This window comes from Pleurodeles waltl, chromosome 6 (genome assembly GCF_031143425.1).
Source record: "Pleurodeles waltl isolate 20211129_DDA chromosome 6, aPleWal1.hap1.20221129, whole genome shotgun sequence".
Classification (NCBI taxonomy): Eukaryota; Metazoa; Chordata; class Amphibia; order Caudata; family Salamandridae; genus Pleurodeles; species Pleurodeles waltl.
Genome location: NC_090445.1, coordinates 212,820,056 through 212,834,197, shown reverse-complemented (window position 1 = coordinate 212,834,197; position 14,142 = coordinate 212,820,056). Strand labels below are relative to the sequence as shown.

At 48.0% G+C, this 14,142-nt stretch overlaps 1 protein-coding gene across 8 annotated transcripts in view; it reads left to right on the top strand.

The window, feature by feature from the left end:
* Nucleotides 1-14,142, top strand: part of UBTF (upstream binding transcription factor) — a 135,796-nt gene that overhangs the window by 108,572 nt on the left and 13,082 nt on the right. For all 8 annotated transcript variants that reach the window (XM_069237876.1, XM_069237878.1, XM_069237880.1 and 5 more), the window contains 4 exons: nt 7,453-7,541; nt 8,568-8,757; nt 8,866-8,913; nt 9,383-9,451. In XM_069237876.1, coding sequence (XP_069093977.1) covers nt 7,453-7,541; nt 8,568-8,757; nt 8,866-8,913; nt 9,383-9,451 — 396 coding nt within the window. The remainder of the gene's footprint in view (nt 1-7,452; nt 7,542-8,567; nt 8,758-8,865; nt 8,914-9,382; nt 9,452-14,142) is intronic.

Below are 14,142 nucleotides of genomic sequence, written 5' to 3'. Positions count from 1 at the left end.
AGAGATGGGCCTAGGACCCATCAATGGTGGCAGCAACATAAATAGGGTCAGAGATTCTCCTGACATGTTGAAAATCCCTAAAGGGATTGTAACTAAATATGAAGATGGTGATGACCTCACCAAATGGTTCACAGCTTTTGAGAGGGCTTGTGTAACCAGAAAAGTGAACAGATCTCACTGGGGTGCTCTCCTTTGGGAAATGTTCACAGGAAAGTGTAGGGATAGACTCCTCACACTCTCTGGAAAAGATGCAGAATCTTATGACCTCATGAAGGGTACCCTGATTGAGGGCTTTGGATTCTCCACTGAGGAGTATAGGATTAGATTCAGGGGGGCTCAAAAATCCTCGAGCCAGACCTGGGTTGACTTTGTAGACTACTCAGTAAAAACACTAGATGGTTGGATTCAAGGCAGTGGTGTAAGTAATTATGATGGGCTGTACAATTTATTTGTGAAAGAACACCTGTTAAGTAATTGTTTCAATGATAAACTGCATCAGCATCTGGTAGACCTAGGACCAATTTCTCCCCAAGAATTGGGAAAGAAGGCGGACCATTGGGTCAAGACTAGGGTGTCCAAAACTTCCACAGGGGGTGACCAAAAGAAAGGGGTCACAAAACCTCCCCAGGGGAAAGGTGGTGAGACAGCCAAAAATAAAAATAGTAAAGAGTCTTCTACAGGCCCCCAAAAACCTGCACAGGAGGGTGGGCCCAGAGCCTCTTCACAAACCAATCCTGGGTACAAGGGTAAAAACTTTGATCCCAAAAAGGCCTGGTGTCGAAACTGTAGTCAGTCTGGACACCAAACTGGAGACAAGGCCTGTCCCAAGAAAAGTTCCACTCCAAACTCCAATCCAGGTAACACTGGAATGGCTAGTCTCCAAGTGGGATCAACAGTGTGCCCAGAGCAAATCAGGGTCCACACTGAAGCTACTCTAGTCTCTGAGGGTGGGGTGGATTTAGCCACACTAGCTGCCTGGCCGCCTAACATGCAAAAATACAGGCAGCAGCTCTTTATTAATGGGACAAGTGTAGAGGGCCTGAGGGATACAGGTGCCAGTGTCACCATGGTGACAGAGAAACTGGTTTCCCCTGGCCAATATCTGACTGGAAAAACTTATACAGTCACCAAAGCTGACAATCAAACTAAAGCACATCCCATGGCAATGGTAACTTTAGAATGGGGAGGGGTCAATGGCCTGAAACAGGTGGTGGTCTCCTCAAACATCCCAGTAGACTGTCTGCTTGGAAATGACCTGGAGAACTAAAAACCCATGCAGCCATGCTGGGTATCCCTGAACTGGTGTGTGTAAAAACAAGAGCACAATGCAAGGCACAGGGTGAAAAAGTAGAGCTGGAGTCTGGAAAAATGGCCCAGCCTACCAAGAGAAAAGGAAAGTCAGTTGGGAAACCAACTGCAACACAGTCAGAAAAAGAGAACCTCTCTTCTCAGGAAGAAGTTCTGCCCTCTGAGGGAACTGAGCCTTTGGAGCTTGAACCTTATCAGGTTGAGCTCTTAGGCCCAGGGGGACCCTCAAGGGAGGAGCTGTGTAAGGGACAAGAAACCTGTCCCTCTCTTGAAGGCCTTAGGCAGCAAGCTGCTGAAGAGTCCAAGGGCAAGAAAAATGGAACACATAGGGTCTATTGGGAAGATGGACTCCTGTACACTGAGGCCAGAGACCCCAAACCTGGTGCCACTAGGAGAGTGGTAGTGCCTCAGTCGTTCAGAGAGTTTATTCTGACCTTAGCCCATGATATTCCCCTTGCTGGGCATTTGGGACAAACCAAGACGTGGGAGAGGTTAGTCAACCACTTCTACTGGCCCAATATGTCCCAGAAGGTTAAGGAGTTTTGCCTCTCCTGCCCCACCTGTCAATCCAGTGGTAAGACAGGTGAGCACCCAAAGGCCCCCCTCATTCCACTTCCAGTGGTGGGGGTCCCCTTTGAAAGAGTGGGTGTGGACATAGTTGGTCCACTGGAACCTCCCACAGCCTCAGGAAATATGTACATCCTAGTAGTAGTGGATCATGCTACTAGGTATCCTGAAGCTATTCCCCTTAGGTCGACTACTGCCCCTGCAGTAGCCAAGGCCCTCATTGGTATCTTTACCAGAGTGGGTTTCCCTAAGGAGGTGGTGTCTGACAGAGGTACCAACTTCATGTCAGCATACCTAAAACACATGTGGAATGAGTGTAGAGTGACTTACAAATTCACTACACCATACCATCCACAAACTAATGGCTTGGTTGAGAGATTCAACAAGACATTAAAAGGCATGATCATGGGGCTCCCAGAAAAACTCAAAAGGAGATGGGATGTCCTCTTGCCATGTCTGCTTTTTGCTTACAGAGAGGTGCCACAGAAGGGAGTAGGATTCTCACCCTTTGAACTTCTGTTTGGCCACCCTGTAAGGGGACCACTTGCTCTTGTTAAAGAAGGCTGGGAGAGACCTCTTCATGAGCCTAAACAAGACATAGTGGACTATGTACTTGGCCTTCGCTCTAGAATGGCAGAGTACATGGAAAAGGCAACCAAAAACCTTGAGGCCAGCCAACAGCTCCAGAAGTTTTGGTATGACCAAAAGGCTGCACTGGTTGAGTTCCAACCAGGGCAGAAAGTCTGGGTTCTGGAGCCTGTGGCTCCCAGGGCACTCCAGGACAAATGGAGTGGCCCTTACCCAGTGCTAGAAAGGAAGAGTCAGGTCACCTACCTGGTGGACCTGGGCACAAGCAGGAGCCCCAAGAGGGTGATCCATGTGAACCGCCTTAAGCTCTTCCATGACAGGGCTGATGTGAATCTGTTGATGGTAACAGATGAGGATCAGGAGGCAGAGAGTGAACCTCTCCCTGATCTTCTGTCATCAGACCCAAAAGATGGCTCAGTAGATGGAGTGATCTACTCAGACACCCTCTCTGGCCAACAGCAAGCTGATTGTAGGAGAGTCCTACAACAGTTTCCTGAACTCTTCTCCTTAACCCCTGGTCAGACACACCTGTGTACCCATGATGTGGACACAGGAGACAGCATGCCTGTCAAAAACAAAATTTTTAGACAGTCTGACCATGTTATGGAAAGCATCAAGGTGGAAGTCCACAAGATGCTGGAATTGGGAGTAATTGAGCGCTCTGACAGCCCCTGGGCTAGCCCAGTGGTCTTAGTCCCCAAACCTCACACCAAAGATGGAAAGAAAGAGATGAGGTTTTGTGTGGACTACAGAGGGCTCAACTCTGTCACCAAGACAGATGCTCATCCAATTCCTAGAGCTGATGAGCTCATAGATAAATTAGGTGCTGCCAAATTCTTAAGTACCTTTGACTTGACAGCAGGGTACTGGCAAATAAAAATGGCACCTGGAGCAAAAGAGAAAACAGCATTCTCCACACCTGATGGGCATTATCAGTTTACTGTTATGCCCTTTGGTTTAAAGAATGCCCCTGCCACCTTCCAAAGGTTGGTGAATCAAGTCCTTGCTGGCTTGGAGTCCTTTAGCACAGCTTATCTTGATGATATTGCTGTCTTTAGCTCCACCTGGCAGGATCACCTGGTCCACCTGAAGAAGGTTTTGAAGGCTCTGCAATCTGCAGGCCTCTCTATCAAGGCATCCAAATGCCAGATAGGGCAGGGAACTGTGGTTTACTTGGGCCACCTTGTAGGTGGAGGCCAAGTTCAGCCACTCCAACCCAAGATCCAGACTATTCTGGACTGGGTAGCTCCAAAAACCCAGACTCAAGTCAGGGCATTCCTTGGCTTGACTGGGTATTACAGGAGGTTTGTGAAGGGATATGGATCCATTGTGACAGCCCTCACTGAACTCACCTCCAAGAAAATGCCCAAGAAAGTGAACTGGACTGTGGAATGCCAACAGGCCTTTGACACCCTGAAACAGGCAATGTGCTCAGCACCAGTTCTAAAAGCTCCAGATTATTCTAAGCAGTTCATTGTGCAGACAGATGCCTCTGAACATGGGATAGGGGCAGTTTTGTCCCAAACAAATGATGATGGCCTTGACCAGCCTGTTGCTTTCATTAGCAGGAGGTTACTCCCCAGGGAGCAGCGTTGGAGTGCCATTGAGAGGGAGGCCTTTGCTGTGGTTTGGTCCCTGAAGAAGCTGAGACCATACCTCTTTGGGACTCACTTCCTAGTTCAAACTGACCACAGACCTCTCAAATGGCTGATGCAAATGAAAGGTGAAAATCCTAAACTGTTGAGGTGGTCCATCTCCCTACAGGGAATGGACTTTATAGTGGAACACAGACCTGGGACTGCCCATGCCAATGCAGATGGCCTTTCCAGGTTCTTCCACTTAGAAAATGAAGACTCTCTTGGGAAAGGTTAGTCTCATCCTCTTTCGTTTGGGGGGGGGTTGTGTAAGGAAATGCCTCCTTGGCATGGTTGCCCCCTGACTTTTTGCCTTTGCTGATGCTATGTTTACAATTGAAAGTGTGCTGAGGCCTGCTAACCAGGCCCCAGCACCAGTGTTCTTTCCCTAACCTGTACTTTTGTATCCACAATTGGCAGACCCTGGCATCCAGATAAGTCCCTTGTAACTGGTACTTCTAGTACCAAGGGCCCTGATGCCAAGGAAGGTCTCTAAGGGCTGCAGCATGTCGTATGCCACCCTGGAGACCTCTCACTCAGCACAGACACACTGCTTGTCAGCTTGTGTGTGCTAGTGAGAACAAAACGAGTAAGTCGACATGGCACTCCCCTCAGGGTGCCATGCCAGCCTCTCACTGCCTATGCAAGTATAGGTCAGTCACCCCTCTAGCAGGCCTTACAGCCCTAAGGCAGGGTGCACTATACCATAAGTGAGGGTACCAGTGCATGAGCATGGTACCCCTACAGTGTCTAAACAAAACCTTAGACATTGTAAGTGCAGGGTAGCCATAAGAGTATATGGTCTGGGAGTCTGTCAAACACGAACTCCACAGCACCATAATGGCTACACTGAAAACTGGGAAGTTTGGTATCAAACTTCTCAGCACAATAAATGCACACTGATGCCAGTGTACATTTTATTGCAAAATACACCCCAGAGGGCACCTTAGAGGTGCCCCCCGAAACTTAACCGACTGTCTGTGTAGGCTGACTAGTTCCAGCAGCCTGCCACACTAGAGACATGTTGCTGGCCCCATGGGGAGAGTGCCTTTGTCACTCTGAGGCCAGTAACAAAGCCTGCACTGGGTGGAGATGCTAACATCTCCCCCAGGCAGGAGCTGTAACACCTGGCGGTGAGCCTCAAAGGCTCACCCCTTTGTCACAGCCCAGCAGGGCACTCCAGCTTAGTGGAGTTGCCCGCCCCCTCCGGCCACGGCCCCCACTTTTGGCGGCAAGGCTGGAGGGAACAAAGAAAGCAACAAGGAGGAGTCACTGGCCAGTCAGGACAGCCCCTAAGGTGTCCTGAGCTGAGGTGACTCTAACTTTTAGAAATCCTCCATCTTGCAGATGGAGGATTCCCCCAATAGGGTTAGGATTGTGACCCCCTCCCCTTGGGAGGAGGCACAAAGAGGGTGTACCCACCCTCAGGGCTAGTAGCCATTGGCTACTAACCCCCCAGACCTAAACACGCCCTTAAATTTAGTATTTAAGGGCTGCCCTGAACCCTAGAAAATTAGATTCCTGCAAACTACAAGAAGAAGGACTGCCTAGCTGAAAACCCCTGCAGAGGAAGACCAGAAGACGACAACTGCCTTGGCTCCAGAAACTCACCGGCCTGTCTCCTGCCTTCCAAAGAACTCTGCTCCAGCGACGCCTTCCAAGGGACCAGCGACCTCTGAATCCTCTGAGGACTGCCCTGCTTCGAAAAAGACAAGAAACTCCCGAGGACAGCGGACCTGCTCCAAAAAGACTGCAACTTTGTTTCAAGGAGCAGCTTTAAAGACCCTGCAATCTCCCCGCAAGAAGCGTGAGACTTGCAACACTGCACCCGGCGACCCCGACTCGGCTGGTGGAGAACCAACACCTCAGGGAGGACCCCCGGACTACTCTCCGACTGTGAGTACCAAAACCTGTCCCCCCTGAGCCCCCACAGCGCCGCCTGCAGAGGGAATCCCGAGGCTTCCCCTGACCGCGACTCTCTGAAACCTAAGTCCCGACGCCTGGAAAAGACCCTGCACCCGCAGCCCCCAGGACCTGAAGGACCGGACTTTCACTGGAGAAGTGACCCCCAGGAGTCCCTCTCCCTTGCCCAAGTGGAGGTTTCCCCGAGGAAGCCCCCCCTTGCCTGCCTGCAGCGCTGAAGAGATCCGTTGATCTCTCATAGACTAACATTGCAAACCCGACGCTTGTTTCTACACTGCACCCGGCCGCCCCCGCGCTGCTGAGGGTGAAATTTCTGTGTGGGCTTGTGTCCCCCCCCGGTGCCCTACAAAACCCCCCTGGTCTGCCCTCCGAAGACGCGGGTACTTACCTGCAAGCAGACCGGAACCGGGGCACCCCCTTCTCTCCATTCTAGCCTATGCGTTTTGGGCACCACTTTGAACTCTGCACCTGACCGGCCCTGAGCTTCTGGTGTGGTGACTTTGGGGTTGCTCTGAACCCCCAACGGTGGGCTACCTTGGACCAAGAACTGAACCCTGTAAGTGTCTTACTTACCTGGTAAAACTAACAAAAACTTACCTCCCCCAGGAACTGTGAAAATTGCACTAAGTGTCCACTTTTAAAGTAGCTATTTGTCAATAACTTGAAAAGTATGCATGCAATTGAAATGATTCAAAGTTCCTAATGTACTTACCTGCAATACCTTTCAAACAAGATATTACATGTTAAATTTGAACCTGTGGTTCTTAAAATAAACTAAGAAAAGATATTTTTCTATAACAAAACCTATTGGCTGGATTTGTCTCTGAGTGTGTGTACCTCATTTATTGTCTATGTGTATGTACAACAAATGCTTAACACTACTCCTTGGATAAGCCTACTGCTCGACCACACTACCACAAAATAGAGCATTAGTATTATCTATTTTTACCACTATTTTACCTCTAAGGGGAACCCTTGGACTCTGTGCATGCTATTCCTTACTTTGAAATAGCACATACAGAGCCAACTTCCTACACAGTCTCTACCTGATAAGGTAAGTAACTTGTTCGTCTGGATATTATGCATTGTAATTGTCCTGCATCTGTATAGAAGAGATTGTACAGCTCATCTCCACTGGCCTAACTATTGGTGCAGATCTTCTATTACATGTAAAAATAAAAAGTGGAGGGTTCCTGAGCTTAGACGCAGTGTATTGTAAAGCTTCTGTATTTAGAGCAGGGGCTGTAGTTTCATGAGAAGGCAGGAAACAATTAGCTGGAGAGTGTGGCCTCTGAAGGTCTATAGACCACGATTACAGAGGTAGTCTGAGTGCTGTAAACCTCTGTGTCTGAGTTTTGTGTCGTGCTCTTTTGAACTACCTCCTTGCTTTCCCTGACTTTCTGTTCTTCCCATTTTAACCCCTTTTCAACAGAGGGAGCTGAGTGACATGAGGTCTACACCAATGTCAGCTAACGCTGCCAGGAAAATGAAATTCGAAGGCGAGCCTAAGAAAGCGCCTGTGTGAGTTCTAGTCATTTGCTAATATTCAACCATTAAATGAGCATTTATTTTAATCTTTCTTTCACCAAAAAGTAACTTTCCATATTTGCCTCTTTGCCTTTCAGTCATCTATGTATCAATGGGCCAGATGTACTAAAATGCCAATTTTGCATTTCCTAAATAGCAACTTCATAGAAATCGCTATTTAGGAAATGCAAGATGCTATGTACAAGGATACCAGTTTCCTTACAGCAACTCCTACTAATTAGATATCGTTATTAGGATATCGCAAGTAAGAAATCACATGCAATTGAGACAATGGGCCGGTTTTGCATTTCCCAAATATAGATTTCCTGTTTCCCAAAACCAGGGATGGCTATGGGAAAAAGGGCCCTCCTTGATGCACCCTAAAAATATTGGTGCACATGTAGAGCACACATATGCCCAAGGGGCATGTGTGTGCTCTATTGCACTTTAAAAAAAACATTTTTGGTTGCTTTTTTAAAAATTGCACATGGTTACCATCAACTTGAAGTCGATGGTAATTGCATTTCCTAGATGTCCAATTCACATTTAGGAAGTGCTTTGTACATCTGAATAGGAATCACAAATAGATAATCCCTATTTCCGATTTCCTCTTCAGGGGATCACAAATTGCAATTCCTTAAAGGGCTTTGTATGTCAGAAAAGCCTATATTGCATGTCTTAATGGCCTGAAATAGCAATTTGGACCATTAGCTTTGTACATGTGGCCCTCTATTTCTCTTCATGTCTGCGCCCCTTAGGCCTCCCGACCTATAAATCTGCCTGTCATAATGTCTCTTCCTAGCTCTATGACAGTTTCCCTTTTTTCCTTTCTTTTGTTATATTGGAGATACATAATTTGAAGACAAGGGACAAAGGCTCTTTGCTCAGGATAAAAAAAAATGCAGTATAGAGGCAATATTGGAATGGCTCTATCCCTCCTAGAAAACAAAGTGCGCTACCTGGCATCAGAGATTCAAAATAACTTCTGGGTGTACTTTACTCCTCTCTGTCCCGCTGCAGGAATGGATATCAGAAGTTCTCCCAGGAGCTACTGTCCAATGGAGAGCTGAACCATCTTCCGCTGAAGGAGCGCATGGTAGAGATCGGCAGCCGATGGCAGCGCGTCTCCCAAGCACAGAAAGACCACTACAAGAAAATGGCTGAGGAGCAGCAACGGCAATACAAGATGCAGCTAGAAGTATGGATCAAGGTGAGGTGGGGCATGACAGGCAGTGCCTATGAGTATCATCTCAATAGGCATGTCACTAGTGAAACTAAGATACCATGATTCTAACGGCAGTTTGTTTTTTTCCTGCAGAGCTTATCTCCCCAAGAGAGAGCAACATACAAAGAGCACCTATCAAATGTAAGTACAAATAATAAATTAATGGAGATCGGTTAGCCCACCGCAACTTATAAATCATGCATGTCCTTTTAAGTATTGGTCGTGTCCTGCACCTCAAAACCATTTGGTATTGGATCTGTTTCATTCAACAGATTGAGTTGAGTCGTGAAATAGCTGGTATGCTCATTGCTTTCATTTTGTCTGATTAATCCTGAATGTTCAGATTATTGCCAATGGTGACTGTTGATGGCATTTATTGGTTTAATTTTTCTATGGTACAGGACCAGGTATTGTTTTTATCTTTAGTGGCCTGTGAGTGGCCCCCCTGAAAATGTGGGAGAGGGGGTCTTATTTTCAGCAGTAAATAAATAATCAGCAAATTGATGGTGGGCACTCCCATCTTTCTATTCAGTAAATAGAGAGGTCGACTGACTTTCCCTCAGTTTAATTTAAATACTACTCTCATGTTACTCTATTTGTTCTTTACCAGCTGAAAAGGAAGAGCACAGCCAAAATGCGTGGCCCGAACCCCAAAAAGGCTGCTGTACAGTCCAAGTCGGTAAGTATATCACTTGGTTTAGGTGTTGAGAGGGCCCAGGCATATTTTGTTTGAGTGGGTACAAGGAGAGTCTAGTACATGCCGCCTCTGCTTCATTTTGAAGTGTGTTACAATTGATAGTTTTTGCACTATACAAGAATTGTCTACCACGGCTATTCTATTGAGATGCATTGCTCCTTATCTTACTTTTTAACAATGCTGCAGATCACTGATGTTTTTCTGACCAAGTAGAGGAACTATAGCAAAGGCTAACTCCCTTCAAAGTACGTGTATGGCACACTTTAAACTTTGTCAGTACTTTAGCAAGACTTCAATTCTATTTGCCTTATTGTAGAAAGTTGGCTCTGTATATACTATCTCAAAGTAAGCGATAGTGTGCACAGAGTCCAAGGGTTCCCCTTAGAGGTAAGATAGTGGCGAAATTAGATAATTCTAATACTCTATTTTGTGGTAGTGTGGTCGAGCAGTAGGCTTATCAGAGGGTAGTTTTAAGCATTTGTTGTACACACACAGGCAATAAATGATCAACACACCCTCGGCAAGGATGGCCAAAATTCGGCTTGGAGAAACAGCTCCTGGCTATAGAAAGTGAGAGAACAGAAATGTGTTAAGCACCCATTAATGGTGGCAACAATTTAAGAGCTAGGGACAGAGTATTCTGACACCCCTAAAATCCCTAACGGGAGTGTCCCCAAATATGAGGATGGTGATCACATCACCAAGTGGTTCATAGCCTTTCCGGGGCCTGTGGAACCAGAAGATTAAAAACATCTCAGTCTGGAGCTCTCCTTTGGGAACTGTTTACTAGTGAGTGCATGGATAGGCTCCTCACCCTCACTGGTGTCATATGTTGAATCCTATGACCACATGAAGGCTACCCTGATTGAGGGCTTTGAATTCACCACTGAGGAGTATAGAATTAGGTTCAGGGGGGCTCACAAAACCTCGAGCCAGTCCTGGGTTGATTTTATAGACTACTCAGTGAAAACACTGGATGGTTGGGTAACTGAAAATGAAGTGCTTGACTATGATGGGCTTTATAACTTGTTTATGAAAGAACACATTTTTAAGAAACTGCTTCAATGAAAAGTTGCATCAATGTCTGGTAGACCTAGGTCCATTTTCTCCCCAAGAATTGGGAAAGAAGGCAGACCACTGGGTCAAGAGTAGGGTCACCAAGGCTTCCACTGGCGGTGACCAAAAGAAAGGGGTTACAAAGCCTCCCCAGGAGAAAGTGGGTGACACTCCTAGAAATAAAGAAAAAGATTCCTCAGTAGGCCCCCAAAACTCTGTGCAGGTGGATGGGCCCCAAGACACATCCCAAAACAAAAGTAGGTACCATGGTAAGAACTGGGATGCCACTAGAGAGACAGGGCACCACACCAAGGACACTTCTTGTCCCAAAAACAAACACCCTAGCAAAACCCCAGGGGTAACCAGTGTAGCCACTGGAGATGACTCCTCAGATGAGAAGGTCCTCATAGCCTTCAACTGGAAATTGAGCCCAACAGGTGAGCTGGAGATTTCAGAGGGGAGTAGACACTTCCACCACCTACTGGTGAATGGAATTCCAGCCACTGTCCTGAGAGACACTTGTGCCAGTCACACTATTGTGCATGACAGGCTGGTGCTGTCAAACCAGTTCATCCCAGGTGAGACTGCCAGAGTAAGGTTAGTCCAGAAAAGGTCACTGTAGGAAGTTGGCTTTGTATATACTATTTCAAAGTAAGAAATAGTGTGCACAGAGGCCAAGGGTTCCCCTTAGAGGTAAGATAGTGGCAAAATTAGATAATTCTAATGCTCTCTTTGTGGTAGTGTGGTCGAGCAGTAGGCTTATCAGAGGGTAGTGTTAAGCATTTGTTGTACACAGTAGTAGTTTATTTTAAGAACCACAGGTTCAAGATTTACATCAAACACTTTAAATGTAAGGTACTTCACTTAGATACTTTAGGAACTTTGAATGAAAAGAATATCATGTACAGTCTTTGTAAAAAATGGCAATAAGCTATTTTTAAAGTGGACATGGTGCAAAAATTAACAGTTCCTGGGGGAGGTAAGTAAAGGTTAGATTAGGAGGTAAGTAAAACACTTACAAGTCTCAGTCCTGGGGCATAGGCAGCCTACCGTTGGGGGTTCAAGGCAACCCCGAAGTTACCACACCAGCGGCTCAGGGCCGGTCAGGTGCAGAGATCAAAGAGGTACCCAAAACACATAGGCACCTATGGAGAACAGGGGTGCTCCGGTTCCAGTCTGCCAGCAGGTAAGTACCTGCGTCCTCGGGGGCAGACCAGGGGTGTTTTGTAGAGCACTGGGGGGGACACAAGTAGGCACACAAAACACACCCTTAGCGGCACAGGGGCGGCCGGGTGCAGTGTGCAAAGCAGGCGTCGGGTTTTGTATAGGTTTCAATGGAGGGACCCTGGGGTCACTCTAGCGGTGCAGGCAGGCACGGGGGCTTCTCGGGACAGCCACCACCTGGGCAAGGCAGAGGGTCACCTGGGGGTCACTCCTGCATCGGAGTTCGGTTCCTTCAGGTCCTGGGGGCTGCGGGTGCAGTGTTGGTTCCAGGCGTCGGGTCCCTTGTTACAGGCAGTCGCGGTCAGGGGGAGCCCCTGGATTCTCTCTGCAGGCGTCGCTGTGGGGGCTCAGGGGGGTCATCTCTAGTTACTCACGGGCTCGCAGTCGCCGGGGAGTCCTCCCTGAGGTGATGGTTTTCTGCAGGCCGAGCCGGGGGCATCGGGTGCAGAGTGTAGAGTCTCACGCTTCCAGCGGGAAACGTGAAGTCTTTAGAAGTTGCTTCTTTGTTGCAGAGAAGTAGCTGGTTTTGAACAGGACCGCTGTTCACAGGAGTTTCTTGGTCCTGTAGTCCAGGGCAGTCCTCTGAGGCTTCAGAGGTCACTGGTCCCTGTCGGATGCGTCGCTGGAGCAGGTTTTCGAAGTTGGAGACAGGCCGGTAGGGCTGGGGCCAAAGCAGTTGTCGTCTTCCTCCTTCTCTGCAGGCTTGTAGGTCAGCAGTCCTTCTTTATTCAGGTTGCAGGAATCTGATTTCCTGGGATCTGGGGAGACCCTAAATATTGAATTTAGGGGTGTGTTTAGGTCTGGGAGGGCAGTAGCCAATGGCTACTGTCCTTCAGGGTGGCTACACCCTCTTTGTGCCTCCTCCTTGTGGGGAGGGGGGCACATCCCTATTCCTATTGGGGGAATCCTCCAAAACCAAGATGGTAACCAAAGCAGGGGTCACGTCAGCTCAGGACACCTTAGGGGCTGTCCTGACTGGTGGATGACTCCTCCTTGTTTTTCTCATTATCTCCCCTGGACTTGCCGCCAAAAGTGGGGGCTGTGTCCAGGGGGCGGGCATCTGTACTAGCTGGAGTGCCCTGGGGCATTGCAACACAAAGCTTGAGCCTTTGAGGCTCACTGCTAGGTGTTACAGTTCCTGCAGGGGGGAGGTGTTAAGCATCTCCACCCAGTGCAGGCTTTGTTTCTGGCCTCAGAGAGCACAAAGGCTCTCACCCCAGGGGGTCAGAAACTCGTCTCTCAGCAGCAGGCTGGCACAGACTAGTCAGTCCTGCACTAAAGGATTGGGTAAAATACAGGGGGCATCTCTAAGATGCCCTCTGTGTGCATTTTATAATAAATCCAACACTGGCATCAGTGTGGGTTTATTATTCTGAGAAGTTTGATACCAAACTTCCCAGTATTCAGTGTAACCATTATGGAGCTGTGGAGTTTGTTTTTGACAAACTCCCAGACCATACACTTAATATGGCCACACTGTACTTACAATGTCTAAGAATAGACTTAGACACTGTAGGGGCATATTGCTCATGCAGCTATGCCCTCACCTGTGGTAGAGTGCACCCTGCCTTAGGGCTGTAAGGCCTGCTAGAGGAGTGACTTACCTATGCCACAGGCAGTATTTTGTAGGCATGGCATCCTGAGGGGGATGCCATGTTGACTTTGCCATTGTAGATTATGTGTGTTGGTGGGGAGAAAAAGGCAGTGTGCATGTGTTAGGTGAGGGGTTCCTTAGCGTGGCACAACATATGCTGCAGCCCTTAGGGACCTTCCCTGGTCACAGGGCCCTTGGTACCACTGGTACCTTTTACAAGGGACTTGTGTGCCAGGGGTGTGCCAATTGTGGACATTTTTAGAGAAAAAAGCACCGGTGCTGGGGCCTGGTTAGCAGGGTCCCAGCACACTTCTCAGTCAAGTCAGCATCAGTATCAGCAAAAAGTGGGGGGTAACTGCAACAGGGAGCCATTTTCCTACAGTGACTAATAGGCCTGTGGCTTTAGTGCCCCTAGAAGTGGGTGGAACGTTTAGCTGGAGAAGGGTGTTAGTACAGACCTCCTCCTTGATTGTCTCCTTGGAAATGACTGTCCAGGGGTTAGTCAGGGCCCAAAAGAGGAGCTGGTCCAGTACCAGCCCTCCCCCAAGGATTCTGGAGGTACTGCTCCTGTAGTGTCTAAAGATAGGCCCTAGAAAAGAAAAAGGATATAAAATTGCAGGAAATGTGGACAACCTTTAGCCAAGGTTCCAGTAAGCTAGGGACATTCTGCTCCAGTAGGGGAGCACTCCAAAAGTGGCACTGGTAAAGTCCAACCTGACCCACAAGAGGTCCTGACTAGTCAGGCAACTGTTAAGCATGAGTGGATGGCTTCTCAGCTAACAGGAGAGAGAGTGGAAGG